We start from the raw sequence: 11,949 nt of genomic DNA, 5'->3' as shown, positions 1-11,949 counted from the left end.
TCGCAGATTTTTTTGCTTCTATTTATGAAAACATAACTAATAGCTGAATACGTGACGAGGCAAGTGAGACAAGTTCTTACTAAATATTCATAGCCGCGTGAAAAATTGTATTTATTCTCAAATATTTGTGCTTGCCGATTCAAAAATGAAATCTTTATCTCAACTGTGTGATGTACTCAAACAATTAATATTCGAATATTTTTTTCAAGAAGTAATTTCAGAATGGATTCGCGCAGTTCATTATAACAAAGGTATTTAGTAATATAAGTATGACTGATGCTTTCCAGTCCTTTATATGTTAAACGTATTTATTAAATCTTGAGGGTGTATGTTCCAGCAATATAAAACTGTCAAGTTTGGGCAACTCATAATCTAGGTAATTGACATGCATGAGAAAAGTTAACGGACTGCACGCACGTATTGTGAAATAAAAGCAACGGAATTAATAAAATATAAGTAAATAGCCGATTTTATAGGTCAGCAGTCGTTTTCGATTAATTTTTCGGTGTTTAAGATAACATGGCTTTTATAAGAAATATGCGGATCGGAGAAGTTAACTACTTGAAGTTTACTATTGTCGTATAAAACATTCAGTTCAGATCAGAGGAAGATTTAGCTTGCAATTTTCCCAGTTCAAGCGGAAAGTTGTTAATTGTTAGTCACTGCGAATAGTTTGATAGAGCAGAGAAGGAAGAGTGTAGATTGAAATGTCTGATTCTTTACAACCTGTTGTGAATATTCCTATAAAACCAATATATTAACTGTGGTAAATAAAAGGAGGAATGAAAGGATCTAAGAGAAATTGTTGGTAGAGAGACATAACACGCCGGGCACATTTACCCAAACTGGTAATTCGCAGCTGTGAAGGGAAGGTGATCTCTCGTAATTTACTGATATCAAATCATGCTTTCATGTCTGCTGTAATAAATTTTTGTCGTTTACTTAACTAATTTTTTTAGTGTTTATTAATAGGATGCTTATGCTTTAATTTAAATTCAATAAAGAAATTTTTCAATCAGATTAAGTCGAGTTGTAAATTTAGTTCAATTTAACTATCGAATTTCATCTCAATTTCAGATATAATTAAATCAAGTTCATTGCGATTGATTCAAACTAGCTCCAAAATCCATTAATTTCCTTCAGCGTAATTGTTAAATCATTTGAATTCTACATCATCCACTACTCATCATTTACCTCTGTGAGTAACGAACTACAATTTAATAAAAGTAGCTAAATTTTCAAATGTGAGAAAGTATGGACAAAATACATCGAACATCTCGGATACTTACTATTGTTGGTGTGGTAAGTGCTCTGAATGCTTTTTTGGCTGGTTGTATTCAAGCGGAGAAGTCGTATCATACGGAGCACTTCACTAATACTCACTGGATTACTATCATATCACTATTTGCTGGCATCGCGTCATCTCTCTGTCCATCCTTCACTGTCCTGTCCACTTCATCCATTTTTGTTATCATTGTGGACATATTCGCCTTAGCCATTTGTTCTGCTGCAGTCATTGCTGATTTTTTCAATGTGATCGCTATTTGCAAGGATTTCAGTTCGCTGACAAAGAATGTTTTCGTCACAAGGATACAGGTACAATTGTTTTCTGTTACTTCATTACCATGGCCTGATTATGTTGGCATATTAAGTTATTTCACCTCTTCAAGGTATAGGTGTCATTTATTTTCCATCATATATTTCAGGTGTATGGACTGCTTAGCTATAGTACAGTGGATATGGTTCTCAGCGCAGTATCGGTAGCATTAATTCTGCTGATACTCTCATCCTGTCATCGATGTTTCCTGGATGTGCAGATGGAAAGACATTCCATACCATTATCTATCATCGGTTGCGCTCTTATCGTCACTTCCATGCTTAAATTTTTCTCCTGGATTGCCGAATTATACTTTTTACGCTCTATCGGCAATGTTATTCGTTATACTTTCATACATTATACTACTGATGAACCTCTCTGGATTATGCTTAATGTCGCTCTTGGTATCTTCTCCAATGATCTGTTTATTCATCAAGTTATAAATAGCCAAAATGTTAAAATTGAAATGTTTATTGACAAACTTAAAATTTATTTTTGATTTTTTTTGATGATTTTCGTTAAGGTATTTTTTGTATTCTACGAGTTCCAACAAATTCTCCAACACGAATAATAACCTTCTGCCTCTCTTCAATAAGCATTTATCCAACAGTTACTTATTTATGGATTGATTACCGATGGTTTTCTAACGCTGTAGTAAGTTGTTGCTGAATTTCCATTCCGAGATTTTTAAAATTTTCAAAATTTTGAACTAAAACTTCATCTCCATCGAAATTATTTCAGATTTCTGGGGCAGCATTTGCGAAGTGGATACCAGACTGGTTATCAGTGCTCAGTTTAAGTACTGGCATTGCACATGTTGTGTTGTTAATTATTCTAACTTTGATCCTTATTAATTCATGTGGGCAACCACTTCACATGAATTTCTCGTCCCAATTTAGGACATTTCTCTTCATATCAGGTGCAGTTTTATTACATTATCGATTAAAGCTGTGGGTATGTTTACCGAAATGGTTCGATCACAGTCATAGGAATATCTGTTGTATAGACTAAGTACTTCTGATAAAGCAGTGTATGATCAGATTCTGATGACTCGACAGCAGGACCTCTTGTTGGTCAAAAAATATCATGACTCTTCTCTCTTGAATTTACATTTATTTGTTTTGTGGATAGAATTAGCAAAAGCACTTCGTACTTTATCTTAGTAATCGTAACTTGAGCAGATTTCTGACCAAGAATCCAAGAAATCGAGTTGGGCAATATGGACCTGTCTTTTTTTGACTTAAAATTCAGTTAATAAATTCTTTCAGGTATAATAGCAGGTACAATTTCTATAACACTTTTTGCATTCGATATTATATCGACTCGTTTAGAGGCGTTTTATAAAATTTTCCATGGCAATGAGCAAAAGGCGCCATTCTTGACGACCTTAGTCACCGCATTCCTATTTTTTGCTTCTGCTAGAGAGGTCAATTTCTTCGTGATCCCTGCATTGTATGTTCCACATCGTATCATTTAAACTTTCATAAAGTAATTCTAACTATCAATTCATGAAGAGTGGTGCAATTTGCTGAAACAACAAGATCATATTGCTTTGCATTCGATATTATTTCGACTTGTTTAGAGGCGTTTTACATTTTTTTTTTTTTTTTCACACTGTATCATATTTTTTCAGTTAATGAAAAAGATTAATAAAAAAGAGTAATTTTACTGCAATGGAATTTTTTCATGGATTTTTCAAGATTTGTTTTAGACTAACGACATTGCTATTTTGCATCCAGTCCACAACATTCCTACTTATCTCATATCTCTACCTCTCATGGAATGGATATTATGCCGATGAAGTGTGTGAAATATTTTACCGTGGTTCCGCCTGGTGCACCAATTATTTGACTATATCTGGCGCCATATCTCATTTCGTGGAAGCAATTTTATATTTTTGTGTTCTTGTTGCATCCTGTGCTCTGGCTTTCATTATCTGGCGAGTGGTACAAATAAATCCGCGCCGTGGCTCCTACAACATTGGTGGGAAAAGTACGGTGGCTATAAAATTGGAGAAATTAATTGAGGTTAGCTCAGAATTTCCTACATTATAATAATCTATTTGATGAATATTGGTGACCACTGAATCTAACAGTTAGTTTTTTTAATGCAATCTAAAAACTCATCCAGTATGAAATGTGACTCCCGACAATTATGTAATTACCGGCTAGGCATGACCATAACTAGCATTTGCGTAGCGCTTGTTAAAGAATTGTTTCACTTGGCTCAAACAATTTTTAAAATCCTTAGTGAATTCATTTGAAATAAAAATTACAGAAAATTGGCTTTGCTCTGCTAATTGCCGGTGTCGTGGTGTTTATCGCTACTATGTATGAATTTATATGGAATTCATCGAGACATCCGTTAATTGTTTTGCTTACCTCACTTTATCACATGTCCCTTACCGTAACTCTTCTCATTTTTCCTCTTTATCAGGTATGTCAACATAATCAATTACACCAGAGCGAACTAAATTATAATAAATTCAATTATTTGAAATACTATCAAAACTGTTGCGAGGAGAAGCTACCTCACATTCACTGAAATGCAATTATACACTATGAACTCAGTTATTTCAATTAAAGACTTATTTCAGATTATCGTTAGTCAAGATTTATATGCGAACTTGCTGCATTGTACATGCCTACTGATGATTAACACAATTCGTTTCGCGGACATTCTGACACAGTTGGACTATCGAAACATTGGTATCAGATTCTAACTTTTAGCAAAAAATTCAAACTGAAAATGATTTTAAGACATCTAACAACGTGTGATTTGTTGTAGGTGAGGCGATCAGTTGGTCATGGAGAATACACAATACAGCGGAAGTGTTTGCATTAGGTGCTCATTTTGCAACAATCATATGGTGTCTTAGGATTCTTGATATAGTTAACAATTCTAGGATTTCTCATACGCCACAGCCTTTTGTGGAATTCAGGAATCCATTAAGTACAGATGAAATGACTGTTCAACACTATACTTACTCGTTTCAAGATATGTGATGTGATATTATTTATTATAAGGGATCTTAGCAAACGAATACCTTTTCTCTATTACAAAAAATTCTCATATGTTAGGTAATTTTAAATATTTGTAAGGTTGACTGTATAGCATGTGAGCATTATGTGGAAATAAGCCTATATCTCCTCCTTTCATTATTCAACTATTTATAATTCTTACTTCTAACACATGCCATAGATGTGAAATAGGCAAAAAAAAAAAAGTAATCAAGGGAATTTCGAAAATTAAATTTAATTTCTAAAAAAAGCAGTGATATAGGAAATGATATATAGGGGGCTTGCGGCTCAGGTTCAGCAGGATTTCAGCATCTCTTGAATGACGTGCTTTTTAAATTTAGGATTAAAACAATGAAGTCTTTCCAGATATGTACAAAACATATCTCTTTTATTTACCATTTGTTACCCGTCTTTTTTTTCTTCTTTTTTTGTTGCTGACCAGCTGGTCTTTGTTGACGTGGGCCTTCCACACCCATCACTGGACCTACCGGATGCGGTGAATTATTTGCTTTCGTCGTTATCGTTAGTTCTCTAAAAATACGACTTTTAATCCTAATTAAACAATCTAAAATTTATTATTGTAGTATAAAGAGTTTGTGATGCATTTTATGAATAACAGCTATGAATAGGAATTTATAACGGTTTAGAAACACGCACATTTTGGGAGAAGAGCTAACTGCTCCTTGTGTGCCTTTACCGATATCGCGATCACGATGCTTTTTGTTAAGTTTTTTCCTAAATGCTGTACGTTCCTGTTTTGGTAACCACCGCTCGGGATCAGGAGGTACTTTCGGGTCGAAGTTTTTCGGTAAGATGATCTTTCGCTTACGTTTGTGTGCTCTCCTCTTACTAGCAATTATTTCCTGAAAAAAATAAAAATAAAAAGTACAATAAAAATAATGACTGTGTAACCAAGCCAGTGACTGTTAAGTTCGAACGTATGTTGATAATGTTAATAAAAAAAAAAAATGTTTTTCTTATTTTCTTTTTTATATATTTTTTTAAAGCATATTTTAAGCTACATATTCCGGACTACTGATTTCAGTATTCATCTATGCTTATCTAACCAAAAAATTGGAACTAACACTATCAGTAGCCTCTGTTTTTGTTTCTTTCTTCTGACGATAACGTTCACCATATAAAATAAAGTCGGAATCTTCCAATACGTCGACATCAATATCAGTACTGCTCCCTTGTGGAAATACTTTTGCTAATAACTCCTCAGCTCGTGCTACATTAAACGCTGAATATGCTTTGATTAAACAGCACATTATCTGCATATCATTGGGACGAAGTTCAGAAAGTTTTTCGAAACAATCTGCAGCGGAAGGATAATCTCCTAACTGAACATTAAGTGAAGCAATTTCCTCTAGCATTGCGATGCGAGCTTTCTCACTTTTCGCTGAATCCAAGGCAGACTTTAGAAGACTCAATGCCACCTGTAATTAAATTTTCAAAACAAGATAAAATATGTCACAATCAAAAGCATCTTTGATGTTGATGAAAAGCTATTTTCGTGCATGATATTGACAACACATAATAAATAAACTATGGTGGAACATACATTTTGCTGCTCTGTAGCCAGAAGAAGAGCGACCCTGAGTTGCAAAATTGCCGGGTAAGATAACAAATCTGGAGCTACTTCGTCCAATGCACTGCTAGCATCTTCCAATTTTCCTGCAAATTTAAAAAAAGTTAAGACTGAATACTGGAAATTAATGAATGATTACATGGTAATCACTGCCAGTGTACGAAATGCCTGATCAACTAATACTATTTGCTTTACAAAGAAAATAGGATAAAGTTATGCATGGACTTTTTGAAAAAATTCTAATCCCACTGCGAAACGTTTAATTTAAACCACTAATAGCAATATCAATTTTAAATATAACGCAGTTAACTTCACTGATTTTCAATTCTTCTTAACAGGCAATAAATGATTTCAAAAAAAGAGAAGCAAAATTTCCAACTTTCCGAATTACTAGGAAAACAGAACTGAATTACATTAAGCTGAACGCAAACCTTCATCAAGTAAAACTTGCACTGCTGTCAATTTTGCTTCTTTTGAGGGATCACCCTTGAGAATTACAAGTGCTTTTTGGAGCTCTTTCGAACGAACATGAAGTGCCGCTTCTATTAACGTCACTTCGGTAGAAGAACCATATTTCTTGATATATTCCTCGAGAGTTCGACGACATGGTTCACGCTGATTTGAATAAAGATGTACCAAAGCCTAAACAATTTTAAAAAGTGACATAGCAATTTTAGTGAAGATGAAAAGAAGAAAATAACTGAAATACGTATTAAAAGTAACTTGATCTATGAGTTTTACTTTTAAAACCTATTCTGAACAGTTTACCAGCCATTCAATTGTTTTAAATTTCCATCAAACTTTAAAAAGATTTTTTTTTTTGAAATAAAGCTTAACACTTTATTTACAATCATTTTTATCAATATAAGTGCCACCACCGATTGCACTATTGATTGGCAAAAGATATTTTTAAAAAATTTTTAAAAGCTGCTTAATGAGTGAAGACCTGATTTAACAAAAGAATACGTCGTTGTCGAGCTGTTAGCTTAGAACTCTCCACCTGCAGTGCAATTTTTAACTTCTTTCGTGCCTCTAATAAATTTTGTTGCACACGACACGATGGTATATTGTTTGTAACCACTGCGATAACGCTTTTGTCTGATGGACTAAAATAAAGGAATTCAATTCTAAAGCTGAACAGTTTTTTAAACCCGTGATATTCAAATTTACTAACTTAAGATTTTGAACTCGCAAATAAATTTTTAATGCATCATCTCTTTTGCCCAGCATCTGGAGAACAAAAGCTTTTTGGACTCGAATCACGGACAATTCCTCCTCGATTTCTTCTTCTGACAAACCTTCCTCTACTAACGTATCATTGCATAACTCTGAAGAAAACATTACAATAATAGAAGGTATGCAACATCTACAATATGTAGGTTATGAGATGGACAAAAAACAAACTTTCAGCTTTTTCAAGAAATTTCAGCGCTTGAGAATATCCACCTGACTCAATCAACTGGCAAGCACCATTATATAGTTGCTCAAATGTATCCAAACGTGATGGTAGTTGCTGAAAAAACTGTCAGAAACTACCTCTCGCCTTTTATCTTTTTTCTTCAATTTTCCCGAGTCGTGCGAATTTCGCTCTTTTTTCTGTGTTGAGTGAGACAGTAGTGAGCATCCCACTCGTCAAAATTAGTATTGCGCAACTTTTTAGTATCTTCCCTAAAGCCTTAATCCACTATTCTTCATAACCGACAGCGACAATTTTAGTTCATTCCTAACTAATCGCCATATCACCAAAATACAAAAAAACCTGCTGGTGACCACTTCCTTGCAACTGTGCAATCGTTGCAATCAAGTTGGCGCAACGTTCTTCATCGTAATCATCCGAATAATCTTTTAATAAGGTTCTGAAAATAAATTAATGATTTTCATTTCCTTAATACATTAATTTCATTCGAAAATCTGAAAAAAAAAAACAAATTTGGAATCTTATCATAAAGTTTAAAATCTTACTGAAAACATGAAAACATACATAAATATTTCCAAAGCTTCATCAAAACGTTCGGCACGATAAAGTAACTGCGCTTTCAGTTCCATGCAACGGTAATCACATTCTGAAGCTTTACTGAGTGTTTCTAGTGCGGCGCCATCCTCCTGTTTTCGATATAAAACGTACGCTTTTTCAAACAAACTATCTCTAGAAATTAAGAAATTTGATGTCATGAGCTGATTAAATTAGGCCCTCAAACGACAAATTTTTATTAAATGGAATTAGTTAAAAAAATTATACATTATAATAAAATATGAAAACAGCTACCCCATATGGTGAGGTGGAGTCTTCTTGATCAGAATGAGCGCCTCATCTAATCGGCTAAGCTGTATGAGTGCTACTAGTTTGCATTTAAATGCCAGTGTTTCCTTTGGATATGTGCGTAGCACTGAAAACAGAAGAGAAGAAAATAATTCCACTTGTATGAAAGATGGAAAGATGATTAAATAGATAATTAATCGTCAGTAATTGAATGAGCTAAAATGAATATCGACTGCTTTTTAAACAAGCATATTTGCCAAAATATGTTTCAGCAGTTTACCTTTATTGGCGATTTTCAATGCTTTATCGTAATCAGCACTGGTATTTGCTTTAGCAAGCTCAATGAAACATTGCTTTGCTCCACTCTCCACAACCATTGCTTATTATCTGTATGCAAATTTGCAATGAGGTAAATTTTAAGAAAGGCGTGTCCGTCTAATCTACTGAATGTTCACTGTGATCATTTCCTTAGCGATTTGAAAGGAAGAGACTGGGCTTGAAAAGCTTTAAAAAATAATTTACGTACTTGAATCTAATAATTTAACCTTCACATACCATACTGACCACAGAATGAGAAACTCTTACCAGTTTAATCTCATACCTCATTAAGACCAAAAAGACAAATTTGACGTAACAACTTTAATAATATTACCCATCCTAGGTACAAATGTCTCAAATGCATGAATCTTCTTACGCATATACGAAAGTAACACACGTGTAAAAGTGCGTCGAAATAATCGGCCAGCCGTTGAATATAGATCAGCGTTAGGCTCGTGAAAGAAGGTGTGTGAAGTAAAGTTGGAGCTTAATTTTCTGGTGATCCGGAATTTGCATATAACTTTTGACTTGACTTACTCATGTCCCACAAGACTATAACAATGTTTTTAAGAAGAATTGAAGAGATAGAATCTTTATTGTTACCTTTAAGTTATTAGAACGATGTGTTGGAGGAGTACATGGAGGAAGAAGGTATGCATATGAAAGAATAAAAATATAAATAGGTTTACTTGCTTGACTTCTTCTTTGCAAAATAATTTTTGGTGCATTTCGAGTAATTCTAAAATATACCAACAAAAGATGGAAAGATTAGGAGTGATTTGCATTGAATAGAGTTAAAAGAAGGAAGTAATGATTATGATAATAAACTTATCAATGCCAGCGTTCTTTTTTTAACATCCAACTCATCTCCTTAATACTAATTAATTACTTTGAAACAACTAAAATTCATTCCCATATTTTTTTCCAACAGTTAACATTTTATTCTACTTCCTTTAATACAATATATTAAAAAGATAGAGTGGTAAGTGGAATAGTGATAATCGGAGAAAACAGAAGCAGAATAGCAAATGAATAAAAGGATGTATGAATTTGTCCATTTTTGAATATTGTTAAGTTCATGTCTTCCAGAGTGAAAGTGTCGAAATCATAGCGCAACCCGAAAATTCGAAGGCACAAAAACTAAAGTGCTTTTTGAATGAAATATTTGTATATCTTCATAAGTGAATAAGTAGAACGATTTCGAGTTTTTGATGTTTCCTCAAAGAAGGATTAGTAAATAAAATAATTCTAGAATTTTAAGAAAAGTTTCAAATAACGATCTTAATGTAAAACTTTCATAGCGCTCTTCATCAGCAATGATGGATAAAATTCTTGATACAACTTTCCTTCTAACTGATCCTGCTAACTGTAATTGTCTGTAAATTACGTAGGCTGCTTTTTTATAGTACGTATTAAAACTAATACTTAGTATCTATTAGTAAAGTTGTCAATTCAGAGTGGACGAATTTTCAATTCCAGTAAAAATGTCTCCAGTAGCAGTTATACACACATCTTTTCCTAAAAAAGATGCCGATGAATTGCCACGAGTAAAAGTAGTAGAAAGTAAGTCTTCAAAGAATATGCTTAAGTATAAATAAAGAAGAATATGGTTGTACTTGCTGAACTGCATGTAGATGCAGCTGCATGCAATAGTGTCTATAAGAGGAATATGTAAAGAATGCATTGAATCTCTGCTTTTAGTTGAAAATAGAGGCAGTTCAAAAATCAATAAAGGAATTAAAAGCATAGTCTCAGAACTGAACACATTGAAAGATGTAAGTTACAACTTTCTTACAGAAGAGATTTTTTTTCAAAAATTGAATTTGGAATTTATGCTTTTTCAATTTCTAAAGTTAGCATCTTATTTCTAGTGGGAATTAAAATCCCATATTCTTTTGCGAAATTGAAATGTAAGAAAATGTGGAAAGTAGTGCAACTTTCTGCAAGCTCAACGAAATGAGATAAAATGTCGCTGTGATGTAAATGTCAGGTGCCTCAGTCAATGCCAATTGTTGACGTACAACACGACAAAACAAAGAATGACAAGTTTTTTGCCAGTGCCGAACTATTATAGTTGCAATGGATTGTGTCATCTTCCTTCCGTTAGCTATGTATCTCGTTTCTTGGGAGGGCAAAGGAAATTTTAGTCTCTGAGGAATCATTCCGGATATCATCAGTAACAATTGGATTACATGGAAGATTCGGAATCAACTAGCAAAAGCATTGCTAGCCTTCTAGAAGTCATACGTTTAACATGGGAATGCGATATTGCAATGAAATCCTGAAATGCATCTTATCCTATAATTATCACTATTAAGTGAAGTCTGATTTCCTACCTGATTTGTTTCTATTTCATAAAGCTCTAATGTCAAATGAATATCACGTGTCACACGCATATCACCTTATGGCTTCTTGCGTTCATCTCACCTTCCTTTCAATAGTCTTTAGTAGTAAATAGTGCAGCAATTATGAGGGGAATAGAGAGGTAAGACTTGTGGAAATGACGTATCGTTACGAATTAGAAGAGAATTGGGAGAAAGTGTGTTCTTTAGATGTTGGGAGATTAGTGTGTAGACTGTCACGGTTTTCTGTAAAATGATTCCGGGTTCCATTAGGATTCTGGATGTGAAGTGTTGTTGTTACACAGGAGCTTCACAGGAAGCCTCAGCTTCATACATAATTACATCGGTTTTGTCATTTCATGAAATAATTACGATAAACGAACCGATTTCTATGCAGACGTGGACGCATTAATAAAGAATAGTCGATTTCTAAATCAGAAAACAAGATGCGAAATTCCAGTAGGAACTTTTGGTTTAAAATATTGGACAGATATTCAAGATTGGCCTTTTACCGTAAACCAACATCCGGAACCATTGCTGTTTTCGGTTTCCTGTTAATGACACCATTATTTGTGTATAGTGTTGGTGGTTATCCAATGTTACACAAAGAGCAATTCAAGGGTATGCAGAAAAAGAATGTTGGTGATGGCATGTAATACTAAAGTTTTGAATTTAGAAGATGGAATAAGTTCGGTTATAAAAAGTTTCATTCAAAAGTTTGCGATTCGTGAGACTGCACAACTTGCTAAAAGTTATGGTTATTTGAAAATGCGTATTTGTGTAATTTATAAACCATTTCATAATTTTATGCTGTTGCTATA

The 11,949-nt window shown here is 33.8% G+C and overlaps 4 protein-coding genes across 7 annotated transcripts; 2 read left to right on the top strand and 2 right to left on the bottom strand.

Moving 5' to 3' along the window:
* Positions 1 to 1,254: 1,254 nt before the first annotated feature.
* Bm2187 (Uncharacterized protein) lies at positions 1,255 to 4,602 on the top strand (the record flags this gene model as incomplete). The annotated part of the gene is made up of 9 exons (XM_043079096.1): positions 1,255 to 1,596; positions 1,707 to 2,001; positions 2,121 to 2,251; positions 2,339 to 2,516; positions 2,866 to 3,049; positions 3,309 to 3,624; positions 3,875 to 4,033; positions 4,194 to 4,305; positions 4,385 to 4,602. 9 exons carry the CDS (start codon positions 1,255 to 1,257, stop codon positions 4,600 to 4,602), a joined length of 1,935 nt encoding a protein of 644 aa, XP_042935030.1.
* On the bottom strand, positions 1,380 to 1,517 carry Bm1308 (Uncharacterized protein; the record flags this gene model as incomplete). The annotated part of the gene is made up of 1 exon (XM_043079097.1): positions 1,380 to 1,517. One exon carries the CDS (start codon positions 1,515 to 1,517, stop codon positions 1,380 to 1,382), a length of 138 nt encoding a protein of 45 aa, XP_042935031.1.
* Positions 3,530 to 8,845, bottom strand: Bma-srpa-72 (TPR Domain containing protein; the record flags this gene model as incomplete). 4 transcript variants are annotated; one of them, XM_043079093.1, is made up of 13 exons in its annotated part: positions 3,530 to 3,569; positions 5,014 to 5,148; positions 5,275 to 5,480; positions 5,703 to 6,056; positions 6,182 to 6,294; positions 6,640 to 6,850; positions 7,155 to 7,314; positions 7,383 to 7,536; positions 7,613 to 7,721; positions 7,968 to 8,064; positions 8,190 to 8,354; positions 8,475 to 8,595; positions 8,749 to 8,845. In XM_043079093.1, 13 exons carry the CDS (start codon positions 8,843 to 8,845, stop codon positions 3,530 to 3,532), a joined length of 1,962 nt encoding a protein of 653 aa, XP_042935027.1. The 4 variants fall into 4 exon arrangements, with proteins under 4 accessions (XP_042935027.1, XP_042935028.1, XP_001900856.1 ...); XM_043079094.1 differs by lacking the exon at positions 3,530 to 3,569 and adding an exon at positions 4,048 to 4,066; XM_001900821.1 differs by lacking the exon at positions 3,530 to 3,569 and having other exon boundaries at positions 5,010 to 5,148.
* A 562-nt stretch (positions 8,846 to 9,407) lies between these two features.
* Positions 9,408 to 10,860, top strand: Bm14718 (Uncharacterized protein; the record flags this gene model as incomplete). Its single annotated transcript, XM_001900822.2, has 5 exons — positions 9,408 to 9,437; positions 9,876 to 9,931; positions 10,243 to 10,349; positions 10,488 to 10,561; positions 10,777 to 10,860. 5 exons carry the CDS (start codon positions 9,408 to 9,410, stop codon positions 10,858 to 10,860), a joined length of 351 nt encoding a protein of 116 aa, XP_001900857.2.
* Positions 10,861 to 11,949: the final 1,089 nt, after the last annotated feature.

Source organism: Brugia malayi (assembly GCF_000002995.4).
Source record: "Brugia malayi strain FR3 genome assembly, contig: Bm_v4_Chr2_contig_001, whole genome shotgun sequence".
Lineage (NCBI taxonomy): Eukaryota > Metazoa > Nematoda > Chromadorea > Rhabditida > Onchocercidae > Brugia > Brugia malayi.
Note: the sequence above shows the minus strand (reverse complement) of the source record. Positions and strands in the feature narration are given on the sequence as shown.